We start from the raw sequence: 17,014 nt of genomic DNA on the forward strand, positions 1-17,014 counted from the left end.
GTTATCTAAATCTTCGTCGCGCCAACTAGCCGCGCCAGACGTCGCGAATACACGCTGAAGGTGCCACTGCAAAGCGAGCAGGCCTAAACAATGAGATTACGAAGTCAGTGTATGTTTCACATGCGTTTTGTACAGGTAAGCTTACCTGGGTCCGGCAAAGGTTTTTGCAGCGGGTCGTCGGTGGACATGATGAATCTATGTCCGCTCTTCAGGAGCTGGCTGCCGTTGGGATCCCTTCGTGCAAACGGGCCGTAGCCGTCGCCAGACTCTGTCCGGTCTTCTGAGGACTCCGGCATGTCCATGAGCTTGGCCTTGGTGCCTTTCTCGCGCTTCTCTATGACCAACCAATGGAACTCTAGTTCCAACTGCTTCTTGTCGTCGGAGATTTGTACGGGGCGCAGCGCGAACGCACCTTGAGTGTGGAAGGTGTGGAGGGTAGAGGTTAGCGAAATCATGTTGGCGACAGTCTCTGTGCCTCTGAAATTCGCATTGTCGTCGACAAAGATCTGACCAGACCATGCGTCTACGTCTTCCGCCTTCCAAAACGTGCGAAGGGTGCCAACGTAGATCTGTCTGGTCGGCGTAGAAATGGAGTGGACGAGGTTGGTGACATTGGAGAGGGAAGAAAAGAGTCTTGACGGCGCTTGACGCGCTTGTGAGGAGGTGACACTAGGTAGAACTGTTAGAAACTTGACATGTACAGTCATGTATGGGGTTTATAGATAGCGTTCATCTGAACGCACGATCTTCGGATGTATCCTCGAGCCCGCTGGCTGGAGGGTGATTCAGGGAGTTGTCGGATCCAGCCGTCAACATCCCGAGCGGGCACGCCATCCGCATCATCGTCGTCGTCGTCATCGAAAGCTTCTTCGCGCCAACCAGCTGCGCCAGACATCGCGAGGATACGTTGGAGGTGCCACTGCAGAGCGAGCAGGCCTAAAATTGGGTCACGAAGTCAGTGTATGTTCCACATACGTTGTGTACAGGCACCTCATACAAAGGGAAAAGCTGAACAGGTCTGCATCCTACATCAACGTATAAAGCTGCAAAGGAGGTGGCCCAAGGTTGATGTAGGCTCCAGACCTGTTCATATTTTTCTAGATTGACGTGCAGGTACAGCTTACCTGGGGAATCTTGTCGAAGGCTGCTTGCCGTTCTTGTGACCGCATACCGAATCGCTCTTCGTCGCTCTCCGGTCTGACGCTCGTCCATCCAAAGTTCGTGGCGTCCATAGTAATGTGTATAGTGAACTTGAGAAAAGAATAAGCGGACTCGACTGTGCTCTGTAGAAAAGCTTGTGTCCTAAAAGTCGGGTACCAAAAAGATTAACGCTGACGAATGATTGAAAGCTCGATCAGAACGGAACGGTACCTTTTGTTTTGTTTCGCGAGCGAGGACCAGGCATTTTGGACACGCAGCGTGTAATCAGTACCGGTGAGCAGATTATGCCACCAGCGGACATGTCGACGGCCCGTCGCATTGTTTCTGTTCGTAGAGTGTTGTTGTGGTTGTAGACAGGTGAGTGCACGACTGGACGGCTAGGGAAGCCATGTAATGACGCCATGACGCCATCGCCCGAAAGGTAGCCGCCCCTGGTACCTAGGTGGTAGGAACGACGCGCAGACACACTAGGATACAACTGCGAGCGTAAGTAACACAGGGTATCTTCCATACAGTCTATCAAAATGATTAGCAAAATGCTAATATGCTAGTTTTATACAAAAGCCCGCCCGCACTCACCCAGAAAGACTCGCTCATCCCACATCCTTGGTATGCTATCCGCATTTATGGTCGTCGTCGTTATCGAAGTCTTCGTCGCGCCTACCAGCCGCGAGCCTACGTCGCGAGAATACGCTGCAGGTGCCGTTGCAACGCACATCCTGGAGCCTACATCGACCGTAGGTAATCAAAACTACACGTTTCTATGTTGATGTAGTCTGCAAACGTGTTTGGTTATCTTCTCGTGTAAGGTATGTATTTGTGTAGCGCTTGAGTGGCCAATGTTCTTTTTCTCAATTGGTAAAAGGTCCTTGATCGAAAAACCGCGCGCTATGCTAACACTGTCGATAAGTTGTGGACAGCTGTTCTTGCCGTACAAAACTAGGCCACGAGCCTTTTAGAATAGAAGGACGTCATCGAATATACTGGAAGGTCCTTGTTCATACAGCCGAAGAGAAACAGGTCTTCTGCGTGCCAATGTACGCCAAAGTATCTCCACTGGAGTAGATGAAGAGCCGTCTCTTTGTAATCGCAGTTCCTGAACGCCTGACCGATCATCGCGTGTTCGCGTTGACCATCTCCTTCGCTTCTAACGACTACCATCATGGGGCTTCCGTCGCTCAGAAATCCTTCTTCACTGAAGAGCACCCAGTCGGACGGTCTTGTTTCTGCTGGTGCATATGCAAACGGGCGTTGCATGTGATCCAATATTTCTACACACACAATCTCCGAGTTGGATCCGCGTATCGTTGTCTGCGCTGAGCAATACAAGTAGTGGAGTGATATGCCACCTGGTGCAGGGAACTCCTTCGCCATACTAGTACTGCCAAGCAACTGAACCCCACGCCACATATCTCGTGGATGAATAATACAGTCTCGATACCACGTTGTGCGTTCATGGTCCAGCGCTGAACCCGGAAGGTGTACCAAATGATGACTTAGAGAGGGACTGGAATATCCAATAGGCTTGGGGTGAAATTCCGTGTTGTCCACGGACGGGAAGTTCTTCGGCATGATCTGACTACCAAAACGCTTGGTGATCGCTAGTCGTATTGCTTGATCCTCAATATTGACTTGGAAAAGATTCCATAGCCGACGAGGCCACTCAACTGCCACTCCGAAAACTGGCTCGGTTCCAAGATTTTGGAGATATAATTGTAGTACCTCGATGGCGACTTGGTAGTTGTCCTTGCTGTAGTCTGGTACAGGAGGTTCGCCACTGCCCCAATCAATTAGAGCCTGAACACCGAACAGTCTATCCCGAACGTCCGCGCACTGGAAGCTCTGCATGGCGTCCAGTACCTCTGCCAACCGGCGGCGTCCTCGCACACCGGAAGCAAAGGTGAGACAGCCGCGTTGAGGTCCTATCTTGTGAAAGCTTTCTTCCAATGTCAAGCATGAGTTCCGTCGGCGCGAGAACCACGGTAGCAGAGAATATTTGTCTGTGATCTCTGAGTCCTCATTACTTACGTAGTCTTCCTGGTGGGGATTGCTGATCCAGAAATCTATTATGGTACTCACAGTCAGGATGTCGGCGAACGAACATCTGTCCATGCCACAGCAAAGCGTTGCATTTGGAGCCAGATAGAGTTCCTGCAAAATCCAGACTCTCGAAAAATATGGACGGTTCATGAAATCGATAAAAACAGTCGCTAGCGCTTCCCTCCCATGAGGACTGAAGTCCCCAATCTTTGAGATCAACGACCGGTCGCTCTTCCGGATAGGATTGGGCATCACCCAGTAGCTTTCTTTTCTTGTGGTAAGCCTAAGGATGAACTGGTTAATCCTGGCCAGAAGGGTTTTATTCTCATCGATAATGCGAAACAAGGACAGGCTATCGTCCGTGTGAGGCCCGACATATGCGAACACGTGTTTCGATCTTCCGTATATTTGACCCATCATTCCAACTTGATGACTCTTTTCTTGTGTAGTATCTTGATCAATGCAAAGAGCATCTATCCAGAAGTATCGCCCCACGTCGGAAGAATGGGACGAATGCGCCTGTTCGAGTGCATAGACGCAATTTTGGCCGACAGTGAAAAGGCCCCCGTTGATGAAAATGTGACGGCTTGGGGTTGGTGAGCCCCAGGTATACCTGAGAAAGTGACCAATCAGTACCTAGGTATGAAGCGCGTAACCGATGTGCTTGCGGATGACGTACGATATAGCATAATACTCGGGAACCACTGCGACAGGCCAGGTAGTTAGACCACAGTCTAGGTCACCATTGGAATGGATGCACTCTATCTCTAGCAAGCGCATGTGCGTAGTGGGATCTGGAAGAGGTTCGTGCTTAAACCTTTTTGCCCACGGTTTTCTTCTGGTGAACAGTTCATCCATGATCTCTAGATTGTATGGGTGATAACCAATGTACTAGTGAGAGAACGAGGACTGGATTTATTCCCTCAAATATTGTGCCTGTCAGTGTTGCGAGCGAAGATCAGGCGGGCGCATGAGAATCAGCGTGCGTTCCATGCCGGTGAAGAGGTTCAGCCTGATGGGCTTGGCGTTGCTGCGCAGCGCAGCGCAGCATGCAGAAGGATCATGATCAGCGATGGTGGAGCCAATGAAACGAAGATGCGACTCTGACTGCTGAGGCTGAGGGCGGGTTGGCGAGGCGTGTTCACGGATGATACATAGCAGACGCGATCCGAGGTTCCTAGAAGGCATGCGATAACGCTGCTGCCAGACAAGGCAGCCACATCCCGCAGCCCCACATTCGCGAAGGGAGAGCTTTAATCAATGTCAGATCCTTCCGGACCTGACAGAAACCTACATACAAAAATCAAAGCGGGGACGTAATACGGGGGTATCTTCTATACAGTCTATCAAAATGAATCGCCAAATGCCAGTACGTTGTGTCCATGCAAAAGCGGCTCTAGCAAGCCCGATAAGGCTCGCTCACAATAATGCCCTACCAACACGAAAAAGAATCTATACCATCATACCAACAACCTAAAAAGACCCAATGTTCCCCTTACTATACATAGTCTGCCTCCTCTTATGATGCATCCCCTGCTGTCCCCTAACCCCATTACTCAACCCAATCCCATCACCCAAAATCCCATTCCCACCAACCTTGCCCTTCCGCACAGCCCGCCTCTTCGCCTCCCTCCTCTTCAGCTTCCCACTCCAATGTCTAATCTTGCGCAAGATACGATCAGCCATGAGCACCAGTAAGGTAACAACCATAACCGGCACTGCAATAACCCAGAAAAAGGCATCAGAGTGGTGTTGCACGCCGTTGAAGCGCTCGAAGTTTTGTCCGAAATATCCGACGAGGAAAGTAAGCGGGAGGAAGAAGATGGTTACGGCGGTGAGGATTTTCATGGATTCGTTTTGGAAGGCACCCATCATGTTGAAGATTAGGTCGATGAGGTTGTCGGCTGCGCGACGCATTTGGTCCAGGGAAGCGGTGATCATGATGCAGTGGTCCTCCACATCACCGAGGTACGTGTGTGCGAGGGGGCTGATGTTGATTTGCGTCATGGTTTTGCGGGTAGCGAGGTTAGCGGTACTCTGGCTCATCATGGTGGCTTGGGCCATGGGATCAGCCTTGTGATCACGCAGAGAGTTGATCAAGGACACAATGGGCTGGATGGTGTTGCGGAGGATGGAGAGTTCAGAGGTGAGCAGGTAGAGGAGCTGGGAGTGGTGCAGCTCGGGGTCTTCGAGGACGTCGAGTTCGAGCTCGCCCATGGCGTCTTCGTAGGCGGCTACGACGGGGATGGCGAGATCGACTATGGCGTCGATAATGGCTTGCACTATCATGCTGCTGTCTTGGCTGCGGCGCAGGATGGTGTCTTCGGTGCGGAGACGCTTGAGGATCATGTCTTCGACGTCGTCGGCCGAGTGCTCGAAAAAGGAGATTACGGAATTGTCGGCGAGAAGGAAGATGCTGACTTGCTCGACGCTGACGGTCAGGTGCTTCTCGGTGAGGGCTGAGTGCTGCTCAAGGTATACGATTCGATCGAGATTGTAACCGCCACGGTAGCGTTGGAGGGTGCGTACGGCGGTGGTGGCGGGTGGGGTGGATATCTTGACCTTCTCGAAGGGCGTGTCGTCGAGTTGCTTCTCTAGGTTGTCCAATGCGCTCATCATCTCATCCTTGCGTACCTGCTTCTTGGCTTCGCTCTTGGGGAAGAGCAGGTTCTTCGCTTTCTTGTAAAGCGACTTCTTCTTTTCTTTCTTCTTCTGAGGGTGCCGGGAGCGGGAGCGGGAGCGAGCCTTGTGCCGTCGTCGTTCGCTGTCGTCGGAATCTGAGTCGGAGTCGCTCTCGGAGTCCTCGTCCATGGGCGTCCGCACGAGTTTGGACAGCGTCAGGAGCAAGAAGGCCTGATCGGAGTACCAGTCCACCTTTGTCCTACTTTGGGTGCTCATCAAATCCTCAATGGCCAGCCTGTGCAGGTTCTTGTGGTTTCCCAGGGAACGAATCACGTCCCAGGACAGGCCATTGACGTTGATCCACCGGCATGCCACCCAGTCTTCCTTTGGGTAGTTGAGGAAGTCCTCCAATGTATCGTTGTCCAGCTCATGGCATTCGACCTTTTCGTCGGAGAAGTCTACGACGGTAATCTGGCATCGCGCGTAGAGATGGTGGTAGTTGGCGCCATCGGTCTCGTTCTTGGTGTCGACACCGGGCTCAGCACCGGGTTCCTGGTGCTGGTATGGGCGCGTCGGGGATTGGTAATGCTTGACGGTATGCGATCGCGTTATGCGTCGGCGCAGGGTCGAGTCGACTGAGAAGCGGTCAGGGGAGAGGACGTCGTCTCGGTTGGTCGATGCTGCAGTAGCCGTTGTGGCAGTTGCCGAGCGGCCGCGACTTCTCTGCTCGCTGAACTGAGTATCGATGGTCAGATGTGGAGGGGCGGCCGAATCTGAAGCAGAGCGCTCTGGCTGGTCGGGCGCGGGTGGAGCGGATGCGAAGTCTTGGACTTTGGTCTCATGGGGAGAGGCGGCCATCGCGTCCGAAATCTGAAACTGTGGAGCAATGGGGTTGGATTAATTACTCAGGTTAACGAGAGTGAAGAATTGAATGCTGCAGCCATTGATATGGCAGGGCGCGGATTGGCTGGTGGTTGGCGGTTCTCCTGTGTAGCCCACGTTGTGAGGTCGCAACCTCTGAGCTTCGCGCGAGTTTCATGTGCCCAATGGCCCTCACCATGACGGGACAATGTGTAAATACGGGACTGCAAAGACCCTGTGCACTCCGCAGAACTATCCGGTACCACTTCACTTCCGTCACAGTGTATTTGGGCCGTAATGCGTGAATTGCTCGCACGTTGAGTCAGATGCGTCGAGTCCGTAGTGGTGACACCGCATGGGAGGCCCAAGGAGAGGGCCGCCTTTGTCAGCCGCCTTGGTGGCATCGTGCAGCTGGCCGGCGCCCCACGCAGCCCTCGAGTGCCGCCGAAAGATGCAGGCGCCAACAGACGCAGCTTGAGTAGTCACAGTTCGCTGGCAATGCAGTGGGGGGACAAGTTTCAAGGGTTCACGGCATTGGCAGAGGCAGAGGCAAGGGCGCCACCTGTGGCGGAGACGGGGTGAGGGAATTTGGGCGGTAGAGGGACTCGTGGACGGCGGGGACAGGCGCCCGTGACATGTCGCTACACGTGCTGACGGTCCTCGAGGAGGGTGCATTTCCAAGCAGCCATATTGGCATTCAATACAGCGTGTGCAAGGCGAGGGCAGTCATTTCGGTGCTCTCTTTTGCCCGTAGCGCATGAAATTAGCGGTTCGAGGCTACCCTTCTGGGCGGTCGGTGCCAATCCTTAACAGTGGGACTAGCTGCTCCACTGCCCATGACCTCTCACCCGAACCGCCTCTCTACATCCCATTCATCGCCGACAGCCTCATCCAGCATACCATAGCCCAGCCTTAGCACCAGTACCTGTACAGCGACACACGAGACGGCATCAGTGTTGCGCGGCCCCACTGCGACGCCAGAGAGCGCTCTTGCCTGCCAGCCAGCGGCAGCGAAGCCATCCTGGTCCCCCTAACAACAGCAAACACGCCTCATCTCCGCCATCACCATCCCTTTCCACCGGCCTCTGCTTTGGTTATTCCCCCCAACAGCCGTGACAGCCCCGTCTCGTCCGAGTCTGGCTGTGGTCCATCGTCACCGCGTTGTCGGGTTCCTTCCGCCCTCGAGCACACGTTTGCTGTGAAGGGCCGTCTGAGCACCACCCGAGCACCTCTGAGCACACCACCACACGGGCCCCTCTATTGCGTCCGAGCCTGAAGCATCAACAAACAACTGGCTGCTTCTCCTCTCACCCCGGGCTCCGCTGTTTGCTCGCTCCCAGCCTGCAGCCAAACCCTCCTGCTTGCTGCCCACCACATGCGACACTAGTCCTGCACCTCTCCACCACCCAGCTCCCGCCCATCCACCCAGCCACGGCACCACACAGCTCCAAACATGCGCGAAGTCAACTTTAGCATCCCCAACGCCAACAAGGCGTCGGTCGGCATCACCACCGCCCTCTACGACCGCCGCGCTCTCGACTGCACATCGACCCTCCCGCTCATCAACTCGCTCAACCACCTCGCCTACCTCACAACCTCCTCGGCCCGCATACGGGACATTCTCACCGTCGATGGCGGCATCGAACGCCTGATATGCATCCTCAAGGAGGGCCGGAGCAAGGACATGATGGACATGTGGAAGTGGAACCTCGCCTTCCAATGCATCTTCAACATTGGCGTACGCGGCTCCGAGAACGTCAGGAAGCGTGTGGTTGAGGCCGACATGGTGCCCGTCATCGCCTCCATTCTCGACAACTACATCAAGGTCATCGACAAGATGCGGGCACGCGCTGAGGTTGAGTTTCACAAATCTGCACGCCTCGGTGCATCGAGCCGACACCACTCCTCGCGGACCGGCGAGGTTGCGTCGAGCTCCTCACACCGCGCCGATCGATCACGGCGCATCATTCCTCCTCCCATTGAGATACCCCAGCCAACGGACACACCTTTGGCCGACGCGACGCCCATTCCCGCCTTCTCCCTGAGCTCCCCTCCTGAGCGGACGACATTTGCACGCGGCCGACCTCCCCACCACCATCATCATCGCAGCCACGAAAGCCGGGCACAGCTGTTTGGCGCTCCCGGCAACAACACCCGCAACCTCGGCCAGCCATTGGTCACGGCGCTACCCTCCATGGAAGCAACACCTGACGCGTTTGCGCTACGGCCGGTGCGAGATGCGGATCGCCTTCCTTCCATGCTCCCCGCCCTGCAAGGGGAGATCACTTCCCAACCAGAGTCACCGACAACACCGAGCGCCCCACAGGCACGCCAGACGAGCCCAAGAGCGGGGCTAGCCCGGACGCGCCGCCGACCCTCCATCCGACACCAGCTGTCTGTATCTGGCGAGTCGGACCTCGAAGCACAACAAGATGACATGTCAGCAGAGGCTGCAACAGCGGCCGGTCCGTCTGTGAATGAGCCCATCGTCGGCATTCAGAACAATGAGATCAATATGGCCGACATCGTCGACAACGCAGAGATGCTGGATGCTGGCAACACACCAGTCCCCATCGCTGCTCCGTCGGAAGGCACAGACGAGAACAACGAGACGTTCAACATTACTCACCGTCCAGCGCTCGATGGCAGTCTAATCAACCCCACCAACACCCCGCCGAACAACCCTATCACCGGGTTCTCCCCGATGCCACCGACCATCAACGTCGTCAACACCAACCCACCGCCTCCCTGGCTACCCCGGTACCAGCAAGAACGCAATGCGTCAGCTAGCGTGCTCGCAGCCATGCCCCGGGACGAAGACGTGCTCATGTCTCTGCAACTACTTGCTTACGTATCGAAATACTGCAACCTCCGGTCCTACTTCCAGAACTCGCATCTGGTGCCCAAGCTGAAGATTGGCACCGAGCTACTTGACGGAGAAGCCTCGACACCCAAGGCAGAGGAAGAAGAGGAGGAGCTTGAGGAGTACGAACTTCCAGATGACTTTAACATCTTCCCCCTGGTTGAGCAGTTCACCGTACGACATCACTCGTCCGACATGCAGTACTGGGCCAGCGTTGTTATGCGCAACCTATGCCGGAAAGACGACTCTCGAGGCGGCATCCGACAGTGCGCATACTACAAGTGCGGCAAGTGGGAAGAGTACACCCGCCAGTTCGCCAAGTGCCGTCGGTGCCGGCGGACCAAGTACTGCAGCAAAGAATGCCAGAAGAGCGCGTGGGTTTTCCACCGCCACTGGTGCGTTGCTGCGTCGTAGGACACGCGGACAGTCCTTCTTCTCTAATCCTCTTTTACCAATCATCATTGCCAGTTTGGTTCTTACATCATCTGGCTGCATATTGCATGGCGCTGGGCACACTGCTTTTTTCTATGTCTTTTTCTTATAATCTTTCAAAGGTGCAATACTTAATGAGCGACACGACTACCGGGATACCACAAAGCAAGTTCCTACTACCACTCAGAATGGCTTCTTCTTTGGCAGCGGAGGAAGGAGGAAATCTAAGGGGGTTGGAGACTTGTGTGAGAATGAGAGAGAGAGTTGGGCCTGCAAAGGCGAAAGCGAGAGAGCGAGAGACAGGGAACGAAACTATACCATATCATTTGGAGCGAAGCATTATTAGCATATTGGTCGTAAAAAGCCAGGGTTCTGGAGTAGTGAGTAGAGTGCGTTTTTTGGTGCAATTGAATGGCAGAATGCATCTTGGATAGCTTTGTACATCTGTTCTTGAGGCGAGTTCTTTTGTGAGGCAGACGTCTCCTTTGCATTTCATTAGCGGCATGTGTAATCGAGATAGAACTAATACATCATGAACTTCACACACAGTTTTCTTGATATCAGTGATGTTGTGAGAGATGACTGATGTCGTTGCGTGAGTTAAAGCCGATTGGCGGAACGTCAGCTGCGATGTGTTGCATTGGCGCCAGCCGCACATGCGACCTGCGGGGTTAGATCTTCCTTTTTTGCTGATCGATGAACTGCGGAATAAGCAGACCTACCGTGACCCCTCATGGTGGGCTTGGGGCTTGCATATGCGCGCTTCCCCAGTGCACTACTGGGGGCGGAGCTGGAGTTGGTGGAGTTGGCCCCAGGTGCCCCAGGCTATTTTAGGACTGACGTAGCTGGGTAGCTGCGGCTGGCATCATGTGGTGGGCTGAAGGAACAGGGCTGCCCAGGTGGACCGGGACCTTGGTACGTGGGTGGGTGGGGGAGGCGGAGGGGAGGAGGAGGGGAGGAGGAGGGGCGGAGGTGGAAGTCTCATAGGAATTCTTGGTCTATCAGTGTTGTCATTTATTACAGGTTCGAGACGGAGTGTGGAGAGTGGAGTGGGCGGCCAGTTCGTGAGGCTACGTCAGTCCCAAAATAGCCGGGGCATCATGTGGTGGACAGCTGAAGGAACCTGAACCTGGACCTTGGTACTGTCTGCGTTGCTGGCGCGTTCGACAGGGAACAGTGTTGTTTGCTTCACTTCATTCCATGTTTGCGCACCGCAATGTGATTGCTGTAATTCGCATCCGTATTGATTATAATATCGCCGGCGCCGCGTAAAGCCCAAGACGCAAAGGCCCCCAGCGCGGGCATCGACGTCGTAATACCCGCGTGGACAAGCCGCTAGACCGGACTCTGCGGGAAAGGCTGGGGATTTGCTTCGATTTGCAGCACCCTTCTGTAGGACAACAGCGTACACGACAATAGGGAATGACTGGAAATCATGTCGCAGCCTGGAGATGCTTCCGATGCATCGAGTGCTGGGATTGGAGGTAGCGGAGGAGTAAGAAGGCGTCATTCCACATCCCACGACGAGGATGGCCTGCCACCCACGACACAGAGCGCAAACACTCCGTATGCGATAGACACTTCCACAGATGGCGACGATGCGCCACGATCGAGGACTTCGGCGGTGGAGAATACGGCACGCCCTTCGGTTGCGCGCTTGACAACTGAAGAGTCGCCGCGCGTTCGCTTTTCGACGGATATCGAGCGCAATGGCAGGGACGAGATTGCACACATTGGGAAGACTTCTGGCGGGAAGCAAAGACCTGGCACGCCCGACTTGTCCATCAACACGCGCGAGGTCTCTCCGGAAGATCACGCTGAGGCTTCATCCTCACGTTCACAACTACCACCACGGAATGGCACCTCTCGATCGCCGCTCTCGCCCACTTCTCGCAACCGCGGATATTCGCTGCGCAGTGCGCTGTTCAGGAGGAATGTCCACGATACTGCGCAATCACCGGATACACAAATTGAACTGGAAGAGGGCGTTGGAAGGTCACACCATATGATGGGACAGGCGGAAGGCTCCAGTGGACATGCGCCGTCGCGCAAATCTGGAGATGCCGTCATCACTGTCACGTCAGAGCATCTAGACTACGCTTCGTCAGCCTCGGACATCTCAAAGTCGAAGTTGGGAGAAGGGCCAATCGCGCTTCCCTGGTCGGATAGCAAGGGTCCAAGCCGGCGATCACAAATAGTCAAACAGACGAAGGATCTCGCAGAGCAAGCCCGCAAATTCGTCTTCCGCATCAAAGATGTCCCACCCAGCAAAGATGGCCGACACATCCACCTCGATCCCACGCGCAAAGAGCCCCTCACAGACGAACGTACCGAGCAACCATACACCAGCAACTGGATCCGCTCCACGCGCTACTCAGCATGGAACTTTATCCCCCGCCAACTCGTCGCGCAGTTCTCCAAACTTGCCAACTTCTACTTTCTTGTTATTTCCATTTTGCAAATGATACCCGGGCTTAGTACGACGGGCCAGTTTACGACGATAGTACCGCTGCTGTTTTTTGTTACCCTTTCCATTGCCAAGGAAGGATACGATGATTTGAGGAGATGGAGATTGGACAAGGCGGAGAATATGAGAGAGGCGAAGGTGTTGCGTTCCAGTCTTGGTTCTGAGACACTGCAGTGGGAGACGATCAAGTGGCAGGATATTAACGTTGGTGATATCATCAAACTTGAGAGGAACGACGCTGCGCCTGCGGATATGGCCCTTCTTCATACGAATGGGGAGAATAATGTGGCGTTTGTTGAGACGATGGCGCTGGATGGGGAGACGAATCTCAAAAGCAAACAAACGCCTGCTTCCATCTCCAAGACCATCATCGATCAGGAGGATGTCTTGAAGACGAAGGCCGAGTTTGTTGTCGAAGATCCGAACCGGGACTTGTACAGCTTTGAAGGTCGTGTGATGGTCGACGAGAAGCAAGCGCCACTGACTCTCAGCGAAATCATCTTCCGCGGCAGTATCCTGCGAAACACACCCGATGCCATCGGCATGGTCATCTACTCCGGAGAGGAATGTCGCATCCGGATGAACTCGAACAAGAATCCTCGCATCAAAGCACCAGCCCTGCAAGGCCTTGTCAACCGCATCGTCATCCTCATTGTCGTCTTCGTCATAGCTCTGTCCATCTTCAATGCCGTCGCCTACAAGATTTGGCAGAAGAACGAAGATGACATGTGGTATCTCCGCGGTTCCTCCGTCGCCTTCTTCCCCAGTTTCACATCCTTCATCATCATGTTCAACACCATGATCCCACTGTCACTCTACGTCAGTTTGGAGATTGTCAAACTGGCGCAAATGTTCTTCTTGCATACGGACATCGACATGTACGACCCTATCTCCGATACGCCGTGTGAGCCGAGGACGTCGACCATCAACGAAGAACTTGGTCAGATTAGCTACATCTTCTCGGATAAGACGGGTACGCTCACGGATAACTCGATGAAGTTCCGAAAGCTTAGTGTTGCTGGTGTGAGCTGGTTGCATGATGCCGATTTGAAGGAAGACAAGAAGAAGAAGCTGATTCACAAGACCAGGAAGAAGGGGAAGCAGCCTGCGAAGAGTAGGAAGAGTGTGAGATCGGCCAAGGATGTAGCGAACGACGAACCCACGACACCAGCGATTGAGACGATTGAGCAGCTGGAGAGCCCTGGGGAAGGGGGACCTTCGAACTGGCAGTCTAGTGCGAAGCCAGGCAAGACATCGCGAGAACTGCGTACACAGGACATGTTACGGTATATCCAGAGGAAACCTCACACTCCGTTCTCGAAGAAAGCTCGCATGTTCCTTCTCTCCCTGGCGCTATGCCACACTTGCTTGCCTGAGATTCAAGAAGACGGCAAGACACACTTCATGGCTTCTTCGCCGGATGAACTTGCATTAGTCCAGGCAGCGCAAGACATGGGTTTCTTATTGATCAACCGCGACGTTCACACCATAACTCTCAAGATTATGCCATCTGGATCCGACGGCGAGGCTGTCTCCGAGGTCTATGAGATCCTAGATGTCATCGAATTCTCCAGCAAGCGAAAGCGCATGTCTATCGTCTTACGCTTCCCTGATGGCAGAATATGCATCATCTGCAAGGGTGCCGACTCCATTGTCATGCAGCGTTTGAAGCTGGCTACGCTGGCGAACAAGAAGATGGTTGAGATTGAGCGTCGCGCTAACATCCGCAAGAGTATGGAAGCTCAACATGCGATTGCGCGCATGAGCGAACACGCTGAACGGCGGAGTAGTGTGGCCGGTCGTATGAGCAGTGTTGGTGGACGGAAAAGCATGACTATCGGTCAGGCTGCCAGGGCTAGTCTCAACCTCGGACGTCCATCTTTCGCTCCTAGCATGGGCGGGCGCGGTTCCATGTCAGCAAGAGATGAAGTAGACCAGTGGCTACGCGAGCGTGAAAACGACCGCATGGACATGTCGTCCCTGGACGAAGACTCACCAATGCAGACACCCATGATAACACCCCGCCAGTCTGGTCTCGATCGCTTCAGCATGGCCTTCTCCTCAGCCCGAAGCTCAATGCAACTAGAAGACATGGAAGCCATGGTCGACGAAGGTGTAGCTGGCGACGACACCCTAGTCATCGAACGCTGTCTCCAACATATCAACGAATTCGCCACCGAAGGCCTCCGAACCCTCCTCTACGGCTACCGTTTCCTACACGAATCCGAATACCAATCCTGGAAAGCAACCTACCTCTCCGCCACCACCAGTCTCGTCGACCGCACCCGTCTCATCGAAGAAGCCGGCGACCTAATCGAGCAAGACCTCGACCTCTGCGCCGCCACCGCCATCGAAGATAAACTCCAAGCCGGCGTCCCAGAAGCCATCGACAAGCTGCGTCGCGCCCAGATCAAAATGTGGATGCTAACAGGCGACAAGCGCGAAACCGCAATCAACATCGGCTACTCGTGCCGCCTAATCAAAGAGTTCAGCACCGTGACCGTCCTCGACCACGAAACCGGTCTCGTCGAACAAACCATCACCTCCGCCATCCAGGCCATCACCAGCGGAACAGTCGCCCACTCCGTCGTCGTAGTAGACGGCCAAACACTGTCTCGCATCACCTCCTCGCCCGCACTAGACACGCTCTTCCACTCCCTCGCCATCCTCGCTTCCTCCGTAATCTGCTGCCGCGCCTCCCCCAGCCAAAAAGCCCAACTCGTAAAATCCATCCGCAAGCGCGTGAAAAAGAGTATCACACTGGCTATCGGCGACGGTGCAAACGACATCGCCATGATCCAAGAAGCCCACGTGGGAATCGGTATTACCGGAAAAGAAGGCTTACAAGCGGCCAGAACGAGTGATTACAGTATCGCGCAATTCAGGTTCCTGACTAAATTACTGCTGGTGCATGGACGCTGGAATTACATACGCACGTGCAAATACACCGTCGGCACGTTTTGGAAAGAACTTTTATTCTACCTTACGCAAGCGCTTTTCCAGCGTTCCGTGGGTTATACCGGGACGAGTCTGTACGAGAGCTGGAGTCTGAGTATGTTCAACACGCTATTCACCTCTTTACCCGTCATCTTCATGGGCGTGTTTGAGAAGGATCTCAGTGCGAGTACGCTGCTTGCTGTACCTGAACTCTACACTATTGGTCAGGTGAATGGTGGGTTCAACTTTAAGGTGTATCTGTGGTGGATGTTCATGGCGAGTGGGGAGGCGATGCTGGTGTATTTTTGCATGTTGGGACTGTATGGGGATGCGCTGTGGACGGAGGATAATAGTATTTTTGCTATGGGGAGTATTACGTATACGGCGGCGGTTTGGCTTATTGCGTTGAAGATGCAGTATGTATATCCCTTCCCTTCTTTGCCCTTTCCCCCCTCAAAAACAGAAATGGCTCACTGACGTTCGCCTAGATTCATAGAAACACACACCAAAACCCTAACCAACGCCCTCGCCCTCCTCCTCTCCATCGGCGGCTGGTTCCTCTGGAACATCATCCTCTCCTCCGTCTACAACCCTAGCAACAAAATCTACTACGTCCGCGACACCTTCCTCCGCGGTTTCGGCTCAAGTTGGAGTTGGTGGCTGTGTCTCGTGCTCATTCTCTTGGCGGTTATCGTCTTTGAATTGGCGGTGAAGAGTGGGGCGGCTGCGTGGTGGACGAGCGATACGCACGTTTTTCAGGCGTTGGAGAGGGATCCGGGGGTTAAGAGGAGGTTTGAGGAGGCTAGTGCGGGGGAACTGCAGATGGGCTGGGATAGGAAGGGTGGGAGGAGTAGTAAAGACGGTGGTGTGGGCTTGGGGGGTGGCGTGGTTAGGGTGGGTGTGCAGGAAGAGAGTGAGAAGGAAAGGGAAGAACGGAGGAGGGAGGGTGAGATTAAGGATTTGATTCGGAATCGGGTCGAGGTTGTGGGTCAGGAGGGTGTGCAGGATGGTGGCGATGTTAATAGGATTCTTAGTCGCGGGTTTGGGGATGTGAAGAGGTAGGGGTGGGGTGGGGGTAGGAATGTATTTTCTTGAACGACTTTATGGGATTGTGTGCACATTTTGACATCGTTGTCGATGTACTTTCATCGTGTATGCCAAGTTGCAGCGCATGTCTGTCCTCACCCCGCTTAGTTACTATCTCGTGTTCTACAACGCCGCCAAGGATTCGTAGGTAGCATGTCGTCATACTCAGCCTCGTCACTTCCTGCCTGTTTTGTGGCTGTGTAGGCTGACATCTGTTTTCTTCAGCCCTCGGCACTGGAAATCTCTTCTCCTCTTTTTCCCACTTTTACGCATGTCTGACTCTGTGTTTTGTTATACATCTCCCAACAGATACCTGCCATTTGCGATACACCAACGACTACCAGGACAAACCGCGGGATCCAGACGATGACGGAACGTCCTGATGATGAGGAGCCAACGTGGACGGGTTCGCAGGAAGACACCGTTCCGGAGGGCTCAGTACCCCTTCATCGGCTCTGCGATCGGTGTCGTCTGATGTTCGATAAATGGAACAAAGTGAACGACTGGTTTGAGGCAACACACGACCAGAGACTGGAACTACGTAG

At 54.1% G+C, this 17,014-nt stretch overlaps 4 protein-coding genes across 4 annotated transcripts; 2 read left to right on the forward strand and 2 right to left on the reverse strand.

The window, feature by feature from the left end:
- Positions 1 to 116: 116 nt before the first annotated feature.
- On the reverse strand, positions 117 to 1,232 carry J4E78_002739 (uncharacterized protein; the record flags this gene model as incomplete). The annotated part of the gene is made up of 3 exons (XM_049363384.1): positions 117 to 669; positions 744 to 919; positions 1,125 to 1,232. The coding sequence occupies 3 exons, from the start codon at positions 1,230 to 1,232 to the stop codon at positions 117 to 119; spliced, it is 837 nt and encodes a 278-aa protein (XP_049224049.1).
- A 3,442-nt stretch (positions 1,233 to 4,674) lies between these two features.
- Positions 4,675 to 6,681, reverse strand: J4E78_002740 (uncharacterized protein; the record flags this gene model as incomplete). The annotated part of the gene is made up of 1 exon (XM_049363385.1): positions 4,675 to 6,681. One exon carries the CDS (start codon positions 6,679 to 6,681, stop codon positions 4,675 to 4,677), a length of 2,007 nt encoding a protein of 668 aa, XP_049224050.1.
- Positions 6,682 to 8,137: 1,456 nt separating this feature from the next.
- On the forward strand, positions 8,138 to 9,961 carry J4E78_002741 (uncharacterized protein; the record flags this gene model as incomplete). The annotated part of the gene is made up of 1 exon (XM_049363386.1): positions 8,138 to 9,961. One exon carries the CDS (start codon positions 8,138 to 8,140, stop codon positions 9,959 to 9,961), a length of 1,824 nt encoding a protein of 607 aa, XP_049224051.1.
- Positions 9,962 to 11,439: 1,478 nt separating this feature from the next.
- Positions 11,440 to 16,445, forward strand: J4E78_002742 (uncharacterized protein; the record flags this gene model as incomplete). Its single annotated transcript, XM_049363387.1, has 3 exons — positions 11,440 to 11,448; positions 11,532 to 15,799; positions 15,872 to 16,445. The coding sequence occupies 3 exons, from the start codon at positions 11,440 to 11,442 to the stop codon at positions 16,443 to 16,445; spliced, it is 4,851 nt and encodes a 1,616-aa protein (XP_049224052.1).
- Positions 16,446 to 17,014: the final 569 nt, after the last annotated feature.

The sequence above is a fragment of the Alternaria triticimaculans genome (assembly GCF_023758025.1).
Source record: "Alternaria triticimaculans strain BMP 0046 chromosome Unknown scaffold_3, whole genome shotgun sequence".
NCBI classification, from domain to species: Eukaryota; Fungi; Ascomycota; class Dothideomycetes; order Pleosporales; family Pleosporaceae; genus Alternaria; species Alternaria triticimaculans.